This window comes from Gracilinanus agilis, chromosome 1 (assembly GCF_016433145.1).
Source record: "Gracilinanus agilis isolate LMUSP501 chromosome 1, AgileGrace, whole genome shotgun sequence".
NCBI lineage: Eukaryota > Metazoa > Chordata > Mammalia > Didelphimorphia > Didelphidae > Gracilinanus > Gracilinanus agilis.
In genome coordinates, this window is record NC_058130.1 from 730776672 (window position 1) to 730798605 (window position 21934).

Sequence of the window (21934 nt, forward strand, 5' to 3'; positions counted from 1 at the left end):
CCTCCCCTCTGTCTCTTCTGTGTGTGTTGTCCCCGACCCCCCCTTTGGCCTTGATTCCCATCTCTATCTCCGTGCATGTCATTCTCTCTCTTGTACCCACTCTGTCTGTCTGTCTCCCTCTGCCCTGTCTGTTTCTCTCTCTCCTTCTTGTGTTTGGGCACCTTCTTACCCCCCACTTCTCTCCCACCCAACACATGTGTGTATTTCCTCCATCCCTCCCCTCCCATCCCCCACAGTGTCTCCAGGCCCTCCGGAGCTGCTGCCGCTGTTGAGTCTGTGGGAGTATGAATCAGCAGCAGAGGATGGCTGCAGTCGGGACAGACAAAGAACTCAGTGACTTGCTAGACTTCAGCATGGTAAGCAGTCTTTGGGGGCTCTTTATAGGGCCCAAGGACCTGATTGTCCTGCCTCTCCCCTTCCCTCAACTTCTTAGCCCTCTTCCCTGGACCTGGAATGAGAAGGCCCCAGGCCCTCCCTGCTCACTGTCCCTTTTCCCTTGCCCTAGGTAGAAGCAGACTCCTAAGGTTCCCCCCACCCCCTTGTTGGGAAGGAAGGAATGAGGACAAGTGGGAACAGCTTCCTCCAGCCCCTGACCCCCATGGGGGCAAGGGGAAAGGAAGACAAGGATTTAAAAGTCAACTTCTCTTTGGAGAACTTTATTTTCTTCAGTTATTTCAACTCTTTTCCCATCCAGTAAGGACTTTACATGTCCTATGTTCCCTTTTCTCACCCTTGAGTGCCTCCTCCCACTTTCTCACCTCTGCTCCTCCCTCATCCACAGACCTTTGGGGGACTTAAAGTTTCAGGAAGAAAAACTTTTTTTAAGAAGTTCACCCCCATTAAAAAAAAAAAAAGGCTTTGACAAACTCTTATAGACTCGGTTAAACTTTGGGCATAGGTAGTTGAGTTTGTGTTCTGGAAGAGTCTCAGATATGGAGCCTGGAGCTGGGAAGTATCTTTGAGATCTTCTAGTCCAGGGATTCCTAACCATTGTTGTGTCCTGGACCCTTTGAGGAGCCCATGGATGGACCGGACTCCCTTCTCAGTTTTCAAAGGCATAAAATAGAATGTCTAAAATTATAAAGCCAACCAATCATCTTGAAATACGAGTTATCCCTTCCCCTACTCCCCCCCACCCCCCATTTTTTTTTTTAAGTTCGTGAACTAGGTTAAGAATCTTAATTTGAGGGAAATATAAGTCATTCAGGTAAAAACAGAGGAAGAATTGGGATCAAAACCTGTTTCTTCTCCCAATTTCCCCCAATTTCTCCAACTCCAGGATTCTTTTCACCAGGTTACTACTTTAAAGTATGAGGAGTTGGAGACTAGGCAGAGTCTGCCATTCCAGAGAGAGAACACTTTCTGTTTCTCTTCATTCCAGTGTCTTTGCTCAGTTGATTATTTCCTATTTACTCTACCTGTCTGGCTTGTACAGAGTTCCTCCCTCCTTAGACTAGGATCTCTTTAAGGGCAGCGACTGTCTTTGGTCTTTTTTACATCCCTGGGGAATGCCTGGCACAGAGAGTAGGTGCTTGATAAATGTTTCTTGACTGACTGACTGACTGAGCAGAGTCTAAAAGGAGACGGGGTTGTTTGGTGCTAGCCACTGGAGATAAGGAGGGCGCTATGCTAGCAGCCTGTGGTTTGGTTTAGGGCTCTACATACGTCCATTTCCCAACCTTTTAAAGCGAATGTCACCCAGATCTTCTAATCCTCTTGTCCTCTCTTCCTGCATCCTGACTGGCCTACCACCTGGGAGGATCTGTCACAGAGAGGAGACAGAGGGCTGAGTGAGGAGTTGGGGAGATCTGGGTTATGGTTGCTTTTGGTATTCTTTGCTCTTTGAATATGGGCAAGTGACTTGTCCTACCTGAACCTCAGTTCCCATCTATAAAACGAGGGACAATTAATTCTTAATTCACAGAGCTGCGAAGAGGTTCAAATGATCATTTATGGGAGGAAGCCTTTTGGAATCCTTAAAAAACTATGGAGATGTGGAGTATAGTGGATAGAGCCAGGCCTGAGATGGTAGTTCAAATCTGGCCTCAGATACTTTCTAGCAATGTGACCCTGGGCAAGTCACTTAACCCTATTATGTAGCCCTTGCTGTGCTCTTCTGTATTAGAATTGATACTAAGACAGAAGACAAGGGTTTTGGTTTTGGTTTTTGTTTAAATTAAAAGGCAACTTTAAAAAAGAAAATTAAAAAAGAAAAATACTATAAATGTATCGGGCATTCTTATTAGTACTAGTGATTTCAACACAAGAGTTAGTAGCTGTATGATGGAGGGAGTCCCTTGATCTTATCTTTAGTTTTCCCTGTTGTAGCTGAGGCAATGTGGTGCCATGGAAAGATCACTGGACTTAGAAACAGAGGATAGGAGTTCAAATTCTACTTCTGCTCCCCATCGGCTTTGAGCAAACTCCTCACTTAACTTCTCTTAAAGCACTGGACCTGGCATCTGGGTCCAATTTGGTCTTGGATCCTTACTAGTGAGTGGTGTGACCTTGGACAAGTCACTTTACCTCTTGTTTACTCAGTTATCTCAACTGTAAAATGGGAATAACAGTAATAGCACCTACCTCCCAAAGGAGGTGGGACCCTGCCATGAGATAATAAAATATTTGGCAAACTTTTGAAGGCTATATAAATGTTGACTGCCAGTCATACTACTGGGTCCAGGAGCCACTTAAATCATGCCCTCCAAACTGGCCCTTCTTTTATTTTCCGAATAATATATCAGGCTGCCACTCAAGGATTTCCACGGAGGGTGGATTGTCAGGAGCTGCTGGTAAAGGATCAGAGGTTCATAATCTCCTGCGTGGCACTATTTCTGAGAGTCGACCAAATAGCATTTATTAAGGCACTGTGAGAAGGCGTCCTGGCACGAAGCTAGGCAAAAGACAGTCCTTGTCCTGAAGGAACTCCCCGTCAAATAGTGTAACCCTCCATGGACAAAGAAGATGGGATCTAGACAGGATAAACTGAAGGTAATGGACAGGGAAAGTGCTTGTTAAGGAGGCTCAGGGAAGGCTTCTTGCAGAAAGCCAGGGAGGATGAGGTAAGGAGTATACACGGGACAGTAAGGGGAAATGGCCGGAGATGAGTGTGAAGAACAGCCAGGAGGCCATAGCGCTGGATGGAAGACTAGGTGGAAGGCTGGAAAGGTGGGAAGGGGCCGGTTTCTGGAGGACTTTTAAAAGGCAAACAGAGGAGGGAAGCTAGGCAGCTTGGTGGATTGAGAGTCAAGTCTTGTAGGACCTCGATTGGTCCTAGAAAGAAAGCGCTTTGCTCATCTCATTTTACAGATGAGGAAATTGAAGCCAAGGAAGAACAGAAGTGACTTTTCCTAGGTTATATAGTGAATCTTGTTGGGACATTTACCAGCTCTTTGACATCAGGCAAATCCTAGAATTCCTCTGAGCCTCAGGCTCCAACACTAATAACAGCTAGCATTGAGATAACATTTTACAAGTATTACCTCATTTGAGCTTCACAAAGCCCTGGGAGGTCAGTACTATTTTTATCCTCATTTTATAGAGGAGGAAGCTGAGTCTGAATGAGGTGAAATAGCTCGCCCAGTGAATGGATTTCTAAGCAGAATTTGAACTCGGGTTTCTCTAGGCCCAGCCTCTCTTCATTCTCTGGACCCTCTAGCTGCCATAAGAGGAGAAAGAAGCCTGGAGCACACTTGCCTCCCAGGCTGATTATGAGGTTCCAAGAAAAAAAAAAAAAAGGAACACAAAGCTCTTTGCAGAGACTTAACTGGCAGTATTATTGGACCATTTGCTGCAACCCACTTTTTTTTTTTTTTTTAACCCTTACCTCCCACCTTAGAGTTAATACTGTATATTGCTTCCAAGGCAGAAGAGTGGAAAGGGCTAGGCAATGAGGATTAAGTAACTTTCCCAGAGTCACACAGCTAGGAAGTATCTGGAGCCAGTGGATCCTAGGACCTCCCATCTCCCGGCCTGGCTCTCCATCCTTTGAGCCACCCAGCTGCCCCCAACTTCATTTTTTCTGTAAGAAATTTGAAATTTCATGCCTTCTCTTCCTTATTTTTATATTTTAGCATAGAACTCTACATGTGATTGATGCTTAACTGTTACTTTAGATTTTTGTAAATCTCCATTTTATAGAGAAGAAAACTGAGACCAGGGGGAAGGGAGGAACATGAAAGTGACTTGGCCAAAGTCACACAGCAAGTTTGTAGCAGAGCTGGGAATAGAATCCAGGGCTCTGTCTTCATTTCCCAGATTAAATCCAGTTAAGCCCCAAACATTTTTTTAAAAATCTATATAACACTCTTCTCTTCTCAGAAAAAGGACCTGTAAGGAGAACTCTCTCCACTTGGCCTCTGGAAAGGCAAGTGGTATTTTTGAGGCAGGGTGGTTTTTTTGGTTGTTTTTTTTTTGTGCTTCAGTAATTTGGTTTTCTTCTCGAGTTGTTTTGTCAAACTGAAATGTCTCAGGGCATCAGCCCATAACAGGCATGTGTGGTGGAGATCATAGGCTTGGAGCCCTATCAGGGGTGTCCAGGGGCCCCAGGCACTGGCCAGACCCTACCAAGCAAGAGCCTGCTTCCTTTGCCCAGTCCTTGAGCCTGATTGAGGCCCAGAATTAATAAACCCCTCTGTCTCCACCTGTTGGTTCAGGCTAGTAAAATAAAGCTGCTAGGTGAATTCCTTGCCCTTGGTCCTATAAACTAAAAACATTGTGGTTTCATAAATTGCGAGAGCTAGAAGGGACCATAGAACAATTTCAAAGTTAGAAGGGGGAAAAACATTCCCATTTTGCAGATGAGAAAACAGACTGATAAAACAAGATGCCATCTTCAACCACACAGAAATTAATACCTACCTCTCACCGAGGTGGTTGTGATGATTGGATGAGAGGATATATGTAAAGGCCTTTGCAAACCTCAACTTAGGATGGTAGAAAGAGGACTGGACTGGGGAGGCAGGAAGAATTTGGCCTCTGACACTTTGTGATTCCAGGCAAATCATGTTACCTCTCTGATCCTCACTCATTCTTCTCATCTTTAAAATGGAAATACTTCAGCATCTGTTCTTCTTAGTGCCAAAACGGAGACTAGAAGACTAGGTTCCTGACTACCCAAATGAGGGCTTTTTCTTCTGGACCCAATTTCCAGTTTATGTAATGATGTGAAAATTTAGGAGGTAGAGGGAAGAGTATGGTTTTGAGGACAGACAGGCAGAGGGTAGAGATGATACTTCCTTCTTTATCCCCTAGAGCAGAACAGAGCAGGGGAAGGCTAGGGGAAAGGAGACAGAAAAGTTGTTTTTTGGGGGGGGGGTGAGAGGGAGAGATGGAGATGGAGATTGGGGAGAGAGAGATGGAAAAGAAGAGGGAGGGAGAAATGGAGAAGAAAGGGTGGTGGGGAGAGAGATGGAGGAGAAGATGAGGGAGAAGACAGAGAGAGATGACACGTCAGCTAGGGGCCCCATAACCCATCCCCTGCCACAAAGCAGAGAGAGAGGAAGAGCTTGTGTCTACCAGGCAGTTGGGGGAGGGATTCCAGAGTGGGGGGCCTGGGTGTCTTCCAGGACCGCCCCTAAGAGATGTGTGGGTGGGCAGATGGTTGTAAAGCAGGTCTATAAATAGCAAGGGGGGTGGAAGCCCCCAAAGCAGAAAGCATACCAAAAAAAAAAGGACTGCCGTGAAACAAAACAGGAGACTGTGTTCAGTGAACTTGAATTCATTAATTTGAACTCATTCCTACGCACTAGCACCTCTGAGGCCCTGATGGCTAGACCTTTGTTTCAAGGATAGTTGTGAAAAGTCTTGGCCTCAGAGCCAAGAAACCTGAGTTCTAGTTCTGGCCTTGCTATCTACCTTGGACAAGTGACTCCTTTTTCTGAGCCTCATTTTCCCCACCTGTAAAATAGCTGCATTGAATCAGACCATTTTCAGCACTCTGTGGCTGAGCTGTCCCTGAGTACAGGAGGAATCATAATCCACAATAGTTTGGTGTTTTTTTTTTTTACCCTTAGCAGGCCCCACACAAAATCCTATGGAGTACAGTGGAGGGATCCCTGAATTGGAAGGCAGAAACCTTGAACTGGAAAATAACTTGCCCGAGTTTCTATAGGGAGATAGTGGTTGATTTAGAACTAGATTATTTGTCTCTTCAGACCAGGGAATGTCAGAACTGGGAAGGGGCTTTGGACACAGAATGTCAAAGCTGGGAGGGTTCTTAGAACCCCAGAACACAGAATATAAGAACTGAGGAGGATATCAGAACCATGAATGACAAAACCAGGGGGAAGTTTTAAATAGGAGATGTCAGATCTGGGAAGGGCTTTTCAAGATCATCTAGTCCCTAAGCCCCTCGCTTTATAGGGAAGAAAACTGAAGCCCAGAGAGAGGACCTGATTTACCCAAGATCATCCATCCCTCAGTATGTCAGTGGATGGGAGCAGGGACCCAGCTTCTTCTGCCTCTTGGTCCAGAGCCCCTTTGTAGCCTCCTCTGCTGCCTTTTGGTCTGGAGAAGAACCATGTAAGTTGGTTCAGTTGATCTTTTGCTATTTCCCACTGTGCCTGAGTCCATCCTGGCCAGACCCTGTGGGATGTTAAAATTAAATTACTAACTCCTAAGTAACTATGGGTCTCCCAAGATCCTTAGAGAGCATTGAGACCAGGGCCTCATTGAGACCTCCCTCTTTTGTGATCTGGACCCCTTTGGCTATGATTCTAATGAAGACTTCTCAGATTAAGGTTGTTAAATGCATGAAATAAATTTCATAGGACTTCAAAGAAAATGAAGTATTTGGAATAGAGTTATCAGAAAGTTACTTTTAAAAGTTTACAGACCCCAGAATAAAAGCCCCTGATCTCAACTTCAGGTTGAGATCTTCAAGTCCAACTCCTTCCTCACTTCATCTCCCATTTTACAGATTAGAAAACTGATACCCAGAGTCAAGAAGGGACTTGTAAGAGACCTCATAGAATAAGTATCAGGGCTAGAGTTGGAGCGGAGGTGGCCTGCCTCCAACTCCATTGCTCTTATCACTGTAATACTCTTTGCTGTGTGATCTTGGGCAAGTCACTTGACATTGTTGGGTCTCTTTCTTCTCCTGTAAAGTGGGTCTTATGGGGTAAATGCTTTGGGAAATGAACTCTTATTATTCTTGGAGGACTCACCTTTGAAAAATGGATCAGTCTTAGGAAAGGGGGAGGAACTGAAAAACAGGGCAGTGGTGAAGCAGGTTGGTATCCGAAGTAGGGAGATCAGAGCTCTAGCCTCCTTCGAGGCCTGCATTGGGTTCCAGAAGCCAGACTTAGGGCTTGAATTTTTCCTATTCAAAGGAAAAGACATAGTTGAGGTGTCTCCCTCCATTAAGCAGCTCTCACCGGCTTGGATTGCTAATTTGTATGGTCATTTTTCATTCATGTCCAATTTTTTCTGACCCCATTTGGGGTCTTGTTGGCAAAGATCCTAGAGTATTCTGCCATTTCCTTCTCCAGTTCATTTTACAGTTGAAGAAACTGAGGCCAACAGTAAGTGACTTGCCCAGAGTCACGAAACTAGTAAGTATCTGGGACCAGATTTTTTTGGGTTGTCAAACTTAAGTGCAGTTTCCCTTAGTAGAAAGAATAATGGGCTTGGGAATTAAGAACTGGGTTCCCATCCTATCCCTGACAATGTATGACTTCAGGCAAATCACTTGTCCTCCTTGATTTTCAGACTTCTCTGTGAAATGAGGATAATATTATGCCATTGGTACCTAAAATTCTATAGTGGTTAGAGTCAGTTGAGCTGATGAATGGGAATTACTTTGCAAACTTTAAAACTCAACTAAATGAAAGCTTTCCCACTAAGAGTGGGAAAATCTTATCCTAATGGATACAGGGCTAGACTCAGGGCCAAGAAGATCTGAGTTCAAATTCTGCTCTCACTCATACTGGCTATATATGTGTGATCTTGGTCAGATCACTCTAGGCAACTCTTGAGACTCCAAATTGAAGAGAAAGGGGCAATTGGCTTTGGTAGAGGGAATTTCCTCACTTGGGAGATACCCCTATCCATTGAAATCCTAGGCCCAATATCCTTTTTCTAAAAAGCAGGGCTCCAACCAGGACTGTCTTCTGGGAGAGAGCAGAGGCAGCTGCTTTCAGGAAGAGGGGTCCCAGCCTCAGAGGGATGGGCTCTTTTCTCTCCTGGTAGAATTTTTTTTTTTTTAAGCTGCTAATCTGCTTAATCTTTGAGGAATTAAAATGCCCAGGCAGTTTTTGTTTTTGTTTTTTTCAAGTCCCAGGGAGACAAGGAGGATAGGAGGCAGGAGCGCCCAGGTCTCATCTCTCCACTTTCTTGTCCCCATCTGTAATTTCTCCTGCATAGGCCACCAGAATAATTTTCCCCAAATCTCAAAACTCCTCACCTCCTTCTCCTACCCCGTTAGTGAGTCCGAGAAACCCCTAAGAGAAGGTACAAAGCCCTTAGCCTGCAGTTATTGAAGCCCCTTTCCCCTGCCTCAGTATGGCCTCAGCCCCCTTTTCTGGTCATATCAGAAGACCTGGGTTCAGATCTCACTGAGCAGTTCTGCTTCTGGGATGCCAGTCACTTCCCTTCCCTATAATCCCATAGCTGGCAAAATGAGGGGCATAAACTAGACGCCCTCTGAGGTCCCTTCTAGCTAGAGAGCTTCTTTGCTTCTTTACATGAACAAACCCTTAACTTTTGTCTACTAGGGCCAGTCTCGGTGCCTCTCCACCACTCCCAAACCCCCTAATACACACACATATTGAGGAAACTGAGGCCTGAGAGATGGAGGGATTTATCCAATGTTACATGTTGGAGAAGTAGATTACAGCTGAGGAAGTCCTCTCTGAACTCCCTGTGCAGTTACTACATCTTAGAATATCAGGTGCTAAAAAGGGATCTCAGTTATTCATAGAATGACAAGCTCTCAGAGCACAAAGGGAGCTTCCAGTGACATTTGGGTCAGCAAAATCCTTTCTCTGGTTTCTTTGGTCCTCCAATAATGGGAAACCTTCACAATTTCCGAGGCAGCCCAACCCCAAGTTTGGGGCTCCAAGCACTTGGGGGTTTTCCCAACATAGAACCTAGATCTTCCTCTGTGGTTTCTGTCTCTTCCTCTTAAGTTCTGCCTTCTAGGGCCAAGCAGAAGAAGTGAGATCTTCCACGTAGCTATTGTCTTCTGCCTAGGCTGTCTCTTCTCAGGCTGAACATCCACTTGTGGGACGTCATCTTCTCACTATCCTGATGAACCTTCTGGTTCCACTTGTCCGTCTCCTTTCTGCAATTTGTTGCTCAAGACTGAACACAGTTTTCCACACAGAGGCCCCCTTACCTTGTTCTCTACACTTGACCTTTCCATGCAGTTTGCCATCACAGTAACTTTTGGATGGCCTTACTATCCCATTGTTTACTCATGGAGCTTGTAGACCATTCATACTATTTCATGGGAACTACTGCCAAGCCTACCCCTTTTTGGGTATGGGCAGTTGATTGAATCTAGTATATATCTATGCCTATTAAATACCATTTTATTTCAAATGAGCCCATCTCTGCTAATCTGTCAAGATGTTTTTTGCATTTTAGATGCTTGCCTTCCCTAAACATTGTGTCATCCATAAGATATAAGGAGATTATTATCTTGGCTTGCCTTCTGATTACTCAGGCAACTAGGTAGTGCAGTGGATAGAGCACTGGATTTGAAGTCAGGATGACCTGAGTTCAAATCCTGGCTGTATGATCCTAATCACCTTCAATATGTCTCATTTTCCTCATCGGTAAGATGGGGATCAATATAGCTTCTACCTCTTGGGCTTGTTGTGAGGATCATATGAGGTATTTATAATAAAAGGGTATGAAGTTAGTACTTAATAAATGCTTCTTACTGTCCCTATTATTATTGTTGGTGCTGCTACTATTGTTGACAAAAAAATGTTAAAATGGCACACTGCCAAAGGCAGATCCATAGTGGTGGAACATTACAGATTTCCTCCTCAATTGGCATTGACCCATTAATGACTTCTCTTTGGGTCCTACTATTCAACTAGTTCCAAACCTCTACCTCCCTGCTATTATTTGGTCCTTATCTGTCCATCTCCCCCATGAGTTGATCCTGAGTTGAAGTCTAGGAATGCTGTGGCATTCCCCATTGGTCTAGTAGTCCTGTGCAGGGAAAAAAGATACTAGGTTAGTCTGGCATGACCTGTTCTTAATGAAGCCACACTGGCTCTAGTAGAAACTAAATCCCTGTGCATCTACCTTTCCATGGCTCTGGGTCATGGTTTTGGAGGAATGGAGGGCCCCTATGCTATCTATAACCTTCGTCTCTTTGGATACAGCCCTGGGCCCTAGGAAAGCAGCTCAAGGCTCTGGACCCTATTCTGCCACTGATTTTTCTAGGAAATAGCCAAGTTTTGTTCACTTAAGGCCTTGGTTTCCTCATATATAAAATGAGAAGTTTCCATTTTGGTGATCTTTAGTACTTTGGGGCTCTTAAGATTCAACATGATAGTTGTCTTAAAAAGATCAGTCCTAGGTTGAAAAGATTCTTTTGGATATTCTCCCCCGCCTTCTCAAAAATTAGTCCCACCCTTATACGACAAAATCTCACCCAAATTTCTTTCTTTTTTTCCCTTCACCCTCTGTCTCTTTCTATCCCTCTATGTCTGTCTCTCTCTATTTTCTAGATGTTCCCGCTGCCTGTGGCCAATGGAAAATCGAGGCCTACCACATTGACCAGCACTCAGTTTGGAGGTTCAGGTATCATGATTTTTTTCTTTATTATTTTGTCAAATACTGAAATAAACCAAAATGTGTCCTATTTTCCCTCTGCCCAGCCAGGGCTCTTTCTTTAAGTTATTAATGTTATCATATCCTGTCTTTCCCACTTCTCCGCCTCAGTATTAACTGCTTGATGAGACAAAAATGAGGACTCAGATCCTTGAACAATTTTTTAAAGTTAGGGGTTGGTGGAGATCAGTGAAGAAACAAAGTGAAAGTAAGGAAACTTGTGGCTTTCCAATAGAGAAATTGGACCCTCCCTGGGAAATTGCTGCCCTGTTCAACCTTGAGTAAATATCTTCTAGTTGGTCTCCTGATAAGTGATCTCTAGGTATCTTTGCAAGAGCTCTTAGAAAACTCCTTGGGGCTAGAGGGAGTTGCCATGGAGGAGGGAGATTGTCCTGGGGACCTTTTTCTCCGATCATTGATCAGGGCTTTCATGAAGGAAGAAGCTATAAGTCAGATCTCAAATCCCCCTTTGTTTTTGTTGTCATTGGTGTTGGAGGAGGTGGAGAGTAAAAGAACTGATTCCTCCCTACATTGTTTATGGATTGGGAAATGTCAATAATATGTGGGCTTGGGATGGGGAGAATCTTGAGATTAAGAAATAATAGCTAATTCTATAGTGGATGGATAAACTTTAGAAGGAAACCAATACCTGGAAACTGGACATAGAAGAATACAAAATCCTGTGGGCAGGTTAAAAAATTCAAATGAAGAGGTACCATACAAGTGGAGAGTTGGCTGGGCTGGGTCACTTTTACTTTGGGAGAAAACAAAATCTGGGGGTTTAAGTGTACCATAAGCCTGGAATGAGTCACTCATCTGGTGTGTCTACTTGAAAAAATGTTTATAAAGCTAGGGTGAACTAATAGGAAAATTACACGTGGGGGGAGGATGTCCTCACTCTTGGTCAGACCCTATCTGGAATGTCACGTTCGGGCATATGAGAGACGGAGACAAACTAGAGAAGGCTTCCTGAATGGAGGAGCTTTGCTAGAGAGACATTGAAGCCCAATAGCTATGGTCAGGGTTGTTGTGAAAGGGATTCCCGCATTGGTAGGAGACTTGAGAGAGCAATAAAGTGAGTCAGCTTAAGTTTCCCCATTAGTAAGACAAGTGGTTTTAACTAGTTGATTCTGTGTCTTAAGGGCCCTCCCAGCTCTGACATTCTGTGTCCTAAGGGCTCTCCCAGCTCTGATATTCCATGTTCTAAGGGCCCTCCTAGCTCAGATATTCTGTGTTCTAAGGTCTCTTCCATCCCTGGTATCGTCTTCTTATTCTAAAGCTTTTCCCAGCTATGACATTGTGTGCTTGAAGGTGTCTCCCAGCTCTGACCTTCTTAGTTCTAAGTTCCCTTCCCTTCCTGATACTGTGGGTTCTTAGCTTCTGGCTGTGACGTTTGTCTTGCCCCTGCAGTAGGCCTGGATGACTGAGTTGGCTGGCTGGATTCCCCGAGCCTAGTCCAGGCAGGGTTGACCAGCTCCATCACTGAGACTAGATAGTTTTAGTTTTCTAAGGGTGTCTCAAGGCTGGGTAGAAGCCATTAAGTCAGTGTGGCCTCAGGGGAAGGTGGCAGGCCAGCCAGCCATTGGGAGACTTGAATTTTAGCCCTGAATCTGCTAATAACTGTTACTGCTCCTTGGAAACATAGCCTGCTGTAGTGGGAACAGCACAGGATTGGGAGGCAGAAGACTTGAATTTGAATCCCATTTCTACTGCTTTTCTCCCCATATGATCTTAAACAAGACCCCTGACCTTCTGGTCTTCAGTTTACTCACTTTCAAATGTTTTTAAAACCCTTACTTTCTGTCGCATAACCTTGTGTGTAAAATTGTCACTGGAACAAAATAAAGACAAAATAAAATCAAATCCTTACCTTCTATCTTGGAATCAGTACTAAGTATTGCTTCCAAGGCAGAAGGTAAAGGTTAGACAATTGGGATTAAGTGAACTTGCCCAGGATCACACAGCTAGAATGTATAAGTAGAAATAATAACCCTTTAGATATCGCTAACTATACAGCTCACCAGCTCTTTTGTCTACTACTACCTTGTGATATAAGAGTGATTATCCCCATTTTTGAGAGGAGGAAACCAAAACCCAAAAGGAGGCCGTGACTTGTCTAATCTAGTAAGTGTTGATGCACAAACCTAGGGGCATCTCTAATATTTGAGTATATACCAGTCCCCTGAAGATAACAAAGAAAAGGGGAAAGTCCCTGGCCTCCAGGAGTTCATATTCTACTGGGGTGACTGTGTGTAAATCCCTGGGCATACAAGGCAGTGCAGACAGAAGGTGATCTTGGAGGGGAGAAGGCTTCAGGAATGGGGGGGAGGTGCAGAATGCCTGCTGAAGGGCAGATTGGAGCCTGATCTTGGACTGAGACAGTCTAGTGACTTCAGCCCCATATATCAGGGCAATCGAGGAGGACTTTTCCCTTTGCTGGGACTTTGTAGTGGTTCCACTTCCTGTTGTATTTGCTCTGAATTTCGCAGGAGTGTGTGATGAAGGGAAGGCCTCCCTTTGATCAGGGCAAAGCCTTTGGCTACATGCGTAAAAATGCTCCTGTGGGCCTGCTCCCAACCACAAGGCCCTGCATGCCTCCCGTGGGCCCCACTTCCCAAAGCCCTTTCCCCTCTCAGCATGGTCTGGAGGCTCTGGCTAGAGGTAAATAGTGGAAAATTTCTTGGCTTTGAAACCTAAAATATAGATCTTTGTGAGTGGGGTCAGGGGATCCCAGAAGGCTGCAGTCTGAAAGAATCTTAGAACTCTTGTCAGAGAAAGGAATCTTATAGATAATCATATCCAACTCCCTCATTTTATGGGAGGAGAAACTGAGGCCCAAACAGATTTTGTGACTTGTCCAAGGTCATAAAGGTAGTGTCAGAGGTGGGATTTGAACCCACGTCCTCTGACACCAAATCCTCTGCTCTTCTACTAAAGACAGGAGTCCAAAAGAGCAGCAGGTCTGGTTCTGTTTCTTTTTAATGACTCTTGGGGGTTTCTTTGGCAAAAATACTGGAGCAGTCTGTCATTTCCTTTTACAAGTCATTTGACAGAGGAGGTCACTGAGGTGCAAACAGGGTTAAATGACTTATCCAAGTGTCACATGGCTAGGAAGTATCTGAGGCCAGATTTGAACTCGGGCTTTATCCATTGGACTTTTCCACAATGTTTTACTTTCTGCGTACAGTGTTCTCCTGGTTGTGTTTATTTCACTCTGTATCAGTTCAAGGAGGTTCCTCCAGTTCCTATGGAAAGCCTCCAGATCATCATTCCTTACAGCACAATAGTATTCCATCACCATCATATACCACAATTTTTCAGCCATCCCCCAATCGAGGGACACCGCCCCCATTTTCCCTTTTTTTCGCCACTCCCCCTCCACACAGTAATGGTGGCCTCCATCCTCACTGAGCCAGCAGCTTCAAAAACTCAGTGTTGGGTGGCTCTGGGGGACATTTCCCTATCACCAGGGCAGCAAAGACATAGTTTGTTTATGGGGGAGAAGGAGAACAAAGCAGACTGGAGGTCCCAGGCCTGCCCTGAGAAGGCTGGCACAAATCTTGGGCACAGAATTCCGCTTTTATTTTCTTTGTGCCACCCCCCCCCAAAGTCAGGCATAGACACACCTGCAGTCACCCTTTCCCTTAAGATATAATCGGGCTAGGAGAAGACTCTTTAAATCTCAGGGTCCTGAAATGTCAGCCCATTGAATCATCTTGGGATCTTGGTCTGCCCGGGTTCCGAGCTTGTTTTTCATTAGACACGGGGGAGTGGGAGAAGGAGGTTAGAAAGCAGAAGCCGTAAAAAAACGTGAGGAAGAATGCTGGACAGGATATATTTAGGTCTCTGTTTTGGAGGAAGGTTGGGGGTGGGAGTGGTTCGCATTTATCTCCTAATCCCAGGTAATTCCTCCGTTCAGCCTCCTGATGCCTCGTCTACCTCTATCCACTTAAGATTTTGACCTCTCTCTTGGGGTAGAGGTTTGTAGCCTTTTTCTGGCCTCTGCAGACCTCGCAGTCATGTGTGTTGATTGAAGAAAATGCTAAATTTCCGTTTGAGGTTTGTGAAAACAAAGATGTAACCATTTTCCCCATCTGAGTTATAGTGATGCTCTCTGTGGGTGAAGAACCTTTGTTTAGAGCCAGTGAACTAAGTAACTATCCAGCCCAAGAGCTCAGAGTCAAAGAATAATGGCAGCAACAAGAGACCCACCGAGGTTCAGTCACGACAACCCTGTAAAGCTGCATCGTAGTGGGAGATGTTCTCCCCATTCTACAGATAAACAAACCCAGACCTGGGAAGGGAAGCGTCTTGCCCAGGTGACATGATTAATAAGGGACCAGGTAACTCGGTGCTTGAACCATGTCTCTTGGCATGATGTGGGAGGGCTCAGAGAAAGGAGGGATCCAGAAGACTTATTTTATATGTCTGAACTTCTCGGGGTACTTAATCCATTTTGAATAGAGACCGTGTCTGTCTTAACCTCTCTCTGCCTAATAGATAGGCATTGCATTGATCCGTACTGATCTATAATGTAGAGGAAAGAAAATAGCAGGTGGCTGGGGCAGTGTAATTCACTGGGTTGTGCTTGTGGCCTTTTTCTGTTGCACCACAGAAGCAGCTTCCTGGAAAGGGGACTTGGAAGACTTGGGTTGGACCTTCACTCTGGGACTGTAACCAGGTCACTTCCTCTGTCCAAGCATCATATTTCTCATTATTGAAAGGGAAAAGTTGGATTAGTTGGCACCAATGGCATTTCCAAGTTCTGGCATTAAAGGTTCTTAAAGTCATTTTTAGTTCCAGTATTTTGTGTTCTAAAGGCCCAAGCTTGGTGTTTCAGGAAGAGAGGTCCTTCTCGGAGACTCATAAAAGCTCTAATATTTGGGTTCTCTGGGGCCTCCCCAGCTCTGACATCCTGGGTTCTAAGGGGCCTCCCCAGCTCTGATATTCTGTGTTTTAAAGATCTAGCCCAAATCTTGGTGTTTCAGCAAGAGAGGTCCTTCTTGGAGACTCTGAAAGGTCTAATTTTCTGGGTTTTAAGGCCGTCCCAGCCCTGACATTTGGGTTTCTAGGACTAGGTAGTACTGTCCCATCCAGCAGCAGAGTGCTTCCAGATCCTCCTATGACATAGACAGGGCTGGCATTTATGGTCCCCACCCTACTGATGGAGAAACTGAGTCCCAAAAGGTAAGCTATTTGCCAAGGTCACGTAGCGTTCATAGCCAAGCTGGGACTGGAGTAGAAATTTCCTGTCTCCTAGTTGAGGGCATCCCTTCCTAGGGTAGCCATGGGGACCTCCTCTCCCACATTCTCCCACTCCATCATCCCACTCTTAGAGTTCCCTTCCAGAGACAGAAAGAAAGGGGGACTCAAACGGCCTCTTTCCCTCCTTTATGATTCTGGGGCCCTCTTGGAGAATGAGCCCCCTCCTCTCTAGGGGCCCAGGATGAAGCCCTTCCCCAGCTTTCCTTCCCTGGGGATGACTCCTTATAAAAAGTTATTTTTTTTCCTCCATCCTCCAACCTCTACTTCTCATTAATCCTGCCCTGGTAAATTGTTGCCCCAGGGAGCAGGCTCCACCCATCCAAAGCAAGAGACAGCTCTGGCTTTTTGTGTTCTTACAAGCAAGGCCTCCCACATCTGGGAGCAGCTGGGCCTGGTGGCTGCTCAGGGTGGGGCTTGGCTTGCCCTGGCACACACCCCCTCCCCCCAGTGTGCCCCTGGCTGAGAGGAGGGGTGACTGTCCTCCGACGCATGTTCCCTCTCCACAGCCCATACATAGCAAAGCTCAAGGAAGGGCACCTCCCTCCGGCTAACCTGGCTAACCTGGCTTGCCTCGGCCTTCCCCGGGCATCCCTCGAGAGGTAACGTGGGAGAGTGCAAAGAGTGTTGGGCTCATTATTTCACTTTGAGCCTTGATTTTTCTCATCAGTAAACATGGAGGTAATAATTCTTACTGACCTTAATATCTAGAAGACCACAGAAAAATGGGCTTGCTTCTCCCAAGCCTCAATTTCCTCCTCAAATGTTTGGGATAAGCCTGTTTATGTGGTTGTAAGGAAAATACTGGGTCATCCTTATAGAAATGTGAGCCCTTTTCATTGACAGACTCTCCACCGGTCAAGAATGGCCTTGAGAAACCAGGGCAGAGATGGGGAGGAATAAACATTTTTTTTTAAGTGCCTACTGTGTGCCAGGCCCTTTGCTAAGTGTATTACAAATATTATCCCACTTGATCCTCATCACTTTGTTAGGTAGTTTCTAGATTCTTATCCTCATTTTACAGTTGAGAAAACTGAGGCAGACAAGTTAAGTGACTTGCCCTGGGGGTCACACAGCTAAGGAGTGTCTGAGGCAGGATTTTAACTCAGGTCATCCTGACTCCTGGCCCAGCTTTCTGCCTAAGGGATGATTATAATTTTGTCATCTAGGTTATCACACTTGTATTTGGCCTCTTTAGATCTGGCACTGATTGGGATCTGGGCTCCTCTTGCCATTTTCTTTTCCCTCAGACCATCCAACATATTAGGAGAGAGATTGTGGGATGAACACTGGATTTAAAGTCAAGAGAAAATATTTAAAAATAAACATTTTAAAATAAAATAAATAAAAATAAAGTCAAAAGAGCTAGGATCCAATCCTAGCCACTCTTTACTCCTAATGTGACTTTGTTTCCCCATCTGTATAACGAGGACTTCAGGCCAAGGGGTCTCTGTGGACCTTTCCAGGGATAAATCTTTGATCTGTGAATTCAAGGTCTGAGCTAGCTTTGCCAGGTATCTCTGGTGGGTCCTGGACTCGTGGCCTGTCGTTCTGCTTTCAGTCCTGAGATCTACCAGGAATGATCCTTCCCTTCCTCCTTCCCCCCCATACCTGTGCCCTAGTGCCCAGTCTCTTCTCTGAACACCTCAGAAGAGGGATGTCAGGTAGATCTCTATCTTCGCCTCTCTTCAGAGGTGAGGAAACAGTTTGCCCAAGATCACCCAGTGACCAAGGCAGAGCCAATGGGAAGCTCTACGCCTGAGATGTAAAATTATAGATTTTTTGCAGCTGGAAGAGAGCTTAGGAGTCACCAAGTCCAACTCTCTGTGGTTTAAGGAGCCTAGTGTAGTTCTAGAGATTCTTGAGTTTTAAAGTTTTTAAAACTACAGGCTTTCCTTATTTTTCATTTTTAAGGTTTCTGAGGCACTTTGATTCTAGGGATCTAAGGTTTCACGTTCTCAGGTTTTGAGTGAAATGATTCTAGTGAGCGTTCTAAGACAAGTTTTTAATCAGTGGCTCTAAGAGGTCAGGCTTCTGTGGTTCTTAGACCTTCTCCCCTTAGTTCCAATGTCTTCTTGTAGAATGAGGCTGATAATAGATCCACCTGTTGCTTTGGGCTGCTTCTGAATATTTTGGCCACCCCAGAGGAAAAGTGGAGATGGTGTTCTAACTCCCATCTGACCCTTACTGCCTCCACCCAGGAGCACCTAACCTTATGGAAACAGGAGTTCAAAGGATCTACCTGAGGGCAAAGAGTTGGGACTAGGACCCAGATCTTTGGATGGCTAGCCCAGAGTTCTTCCTCCTTGCCTCCCTCCATTAGGCAGATAGATGAGTGTGTTTTAGACTCAAGGGTTCTTACCCCTCTTTTGGGTCATGGATCCCTGTCTCAGAATTTTTTTTTAAATTCTTATTTTCTGTCTGGTAATTTTCTGTCAGAAGGGCAAATGAGGTTAAGTGATTTGCCCAGTTTCACACAGCTAGGAAGTGTCCTGAGACCAGATTTGAACCCAGGTCTTCCCAACTCTAGATCTGGCACTCTATCCACTGTGCTACGTCACTGCCCCTTTCTCAGAATGTTTTTAAATACATAAAATAAAATAAGACTAATAAGGAACTAATTACAATGAAATGCAATTATCAGGATTTTTTTAAGTTCACAGACCCCAGGTTAAGCACCCCTGTTCTAAGTAGTAGTCAAAGAACATGGGGCTCTGCTACTTGCTCCAGGGTCTCCAGATGACCAATCTGAATCCAGAGCCCTGATCTCCTATCTCCAAATCTTTGTCTTCTTATGAGTCTGGCATTCAGGGAAAGGGGTTCTTCACAGAGCAGTGGAAAGAAATAGGCAGGGCCATACTCAAGTTCTTCCAGCTCAAACATAGGAGATTCTCTTGTGGACATGGGGAGTCATGGAGGGTGTGTGAGCAGGACAAGAAGAACTGGAACTGCAATAAAGAATGATAGTTCTGGTGGCTTTTTCAGAAGATTATTAGGAGGAAGCAGAGAGAGAAGGGCCAAGTTAGATTCCTATCCAGTGGACCATTTGGAAGCAGCTCTCTGTAGCTCATATACATGCTAATTTTTTTCCCTTCCCTCTTTTTCAGCATCCTTTTTTTGTTGTAAATAAGATTGTTTTGTTGCCTTTTTTTTTGTGCAACATCATTTCCCCGCTCCCCCCAATATCCTTCCATTTTCCCCTCCAAGAGAACCATCCCAAATAACCATCATTTAAATTTTTTTAATTTAAATTAAATTTCTGTCTTAGAATCAATACTGTATATTCATTCAAAGGCAGAAGAAAAGTAAGGACTAGGCAGTGGGGGTTAAGAGACTTGCCCAGGATCACATAGCTAGGAAGCATCTGAGGCCATATTTGAACCCAAGATCCTTCTGTCTTTAGGCCTGACTCGGAATCCACTGAGCCACCTGGTTGCCACCTAAATAGTAATTTTTAAAGACAAAAGGGAATAAGGAGGAGGAGAGGGGAATCCATATAATTCATCAATAAATATATATAAAAATAAGAGTATATCCTATGTGCAACCTTTCACCTTTGCAAAGGGGTGCGTGTCTTCATTTCTCTTTTTGGGGGAGAGGGCTTTATATTTTCTTGGATGGGTCTGTTTGCATCATTGTAATCATCCTATAGTTTTCTCTCTTGGCTTTGCCCCTTCCATTCTACATCAGTTTGTGTAAATCCTTCTATACTTTTCAGCGTTCATCTCAGTAGTCATCTCTTTGAGCAAGTTAGGATTCTTAAGCCTCAGTGTGTTTTTAACCCTTCCCCCAATTGATAGGCAGTGCCCCCCCCCTTTTTTTAAAATATCCTTCCTCCTGTCCGTGTATAGCCTTATTTGGGTAACAGTTCCTGGGGCCAGTGAGTCATGGGCAAATTGGGGCTGAGGCACTGGAAGGAGGGGGTGTGGGGGGCATTTAAGCACTCTTCATTCAGACCATTGTTCCAACAGGATAGTAGGATTACTTCCTGAGACCAAGGCTGTGTCTCAGCCCCCCTTTGTTTTAAAAAAAAAAAAACCACCCATAACAACTTGGCTTTTTTTCCCAAGTGTTACATTGTCCCATCAGATGCCAGAAGTATATGTCAGTCGCATGGCTGCTGACTAGCTACCTTGGAGGAAGAAGAGCGCAGAGCCCGGCTTCACAAACAAGCTGGGTTTGTCGGGAGCAGGGGATAGGGAGCTTGCTGGTGTTCTTGCTGGTGTTCTTGCCGGTGCTCGGCCTTCCTCTTCTCCCATCCTCCAGCTGGGCAGGTGTGATGGAAGTCATGACTGGAACCTCCTGCCAGAGGGAGCCACCAAGGGCCCTGCTAGGAGCTGGTAAGGCCAGCCCCCTTTGCTCGGGCCCTGAGGAGGAGTGGGCATCCCAGGGAGCTGGCCCTTGGGGTAGGGGATGAAAGCTTAGTGTCCGGCTAGGTGACCGCTGGGGAGATGGTTTGGGTTGGGATCCCCTTCTCCTGCTTCCTGCCTGTATGACCAGGGGGAAATGACTTTACCTCTGGGGAGGGTTTACTAGCCAGCCTTTGAGGTCTGTGATCCTACAAACCGTGGGGGTGGCCTGGAGGGGGCCGTCCATGCTTTCCCCTCTGGTCCTCCTGTGGACAGTGGTGACTCATGTGAATTGTCTTGTGCCTTTTGGGGGCTCCCAGATGCTATGGTGACAGGAAGAGAAATATACTCGTATTCATTGGTTCATTCAGACAGCTCAGTGTTATTAAGGGCTTATCCACAGAGGAGACAGAGAAGTGAAAAATTGCCTCCCAGCCCTCGGGAGCTTCCATTCTGGTCAGGAGAGAAGGTGCATGGAGGACAATTCTGATGGAAAGGCAGTCGGAGAGGGAGGGATTGTTTCTGGCTGGGGAACAGGGATTCTCAATGGAGGCAGCATCGGTAGGGGCTTTTAGAGATCATTTGGCCCAATTTCATGTGGCAGGCAGAACTTTTCCCTGGAGCCAGGAGAAGCCCAGCTTTGGGTCCTGACTGGGGCACTCACTGCCTGTAGAACCTTGGACAAGTCCCTTCAGGACCTGATTTCTCTTATTTGAAAGTGCTCTGTAAACCTTAAGGCTCTCCTTAGACTTGGGGGGGATTTTGTCACTTAGAAAATAAGAGTCTCAAGGCAGGAAAGTGTCTCAGTCAGATTCATAGTGAGTGAGGCATAGAGCTGGTATTTCAGGGGAATCATAGGGAAAGTCTTGAGCCATGGAAAAGGATGAGGCTTCTTTTGGGAGAGGTGAGATGTTAAATTTGGTTGTAATGTGTACATATGGAGTAGCATGATCGGCTAGAGAAGTATTGCTTCCACAGGTGGACGTCTGTGTGTCTGTCTAGAAAAGGCTCAGCCACTCTGGGACCCTGGAGGCAGTGAGGGATAGATGCGCCCAGTTGAATTTGGAGAAGCTGAGTTCTAAAAGGGCCTTAGTTTGTGAAATACAGCTGTTACCCAAGATTGGGTATGGGCAGGTAGGGAGAAAGGTGGAGGGATTCTAGGCTACTCTTATGTTGGAACTGAGTAGCTAGGAGACAGTTGCAGAGGAACGAAAATGATATTGGAATGGGGAGAGAGGACAAGTGACCATTGAGTGGGTCGGTGAAAAAGGCAAGTTACGGTCATGGGGAAATGTCTTCCTTCCAGTCTGATTTTGTGAAGAATAAATGCCCCTTCATCATCTGGTTCTCATGCTGTCTTCGTGCTTCAGGCCCTGGCAATTCCTTTAATACTAGTGGAAAGATGGATGGATTTGGACTTACAACCTGAATTTAAATGCTGATTCTGTATCCTGCTTTATAGATGGCTTTGGGCAAATGACTTCCCCTGTTGTAAAATGAAGGGGTTGGCTTGGATGACCTCTCAGGGCTCT

At 45.3% G+C, this 21934-nt stretch overlaps 1 protein-coding gene across 7 annotated transcripts in view; it reads left to right on the forward strand.

Annotated features, from left to right (window-relative positions):
- Positions 1 to 257: 257 nt before the first annotated feature.
- TCF3 (transcription factor 3) overlaps positions 258 to 21934 on the forward strand; it is a 107596-nt gene continuing 85919 nt past the window's right edge. For all 7 annotated transcript variants that reach the window (XM_044672170.1, XM_044672188.1, XM_044672197.1 and 4 more), the window contains exons 1-2: positions 258 to 356; positions 10689 to 10761. In XM_044672170.1, coding sequence (XP_044528105.1) covers positions 285 to 356; positions 10689 to 10761 — 145 coding nt within the window. In that variant the 5' untranslated portion in view covers positions 258 to 284. The remainder of the gene's footprint in view (positions 357 to 10688; positions 10762 to 21934) is intronic.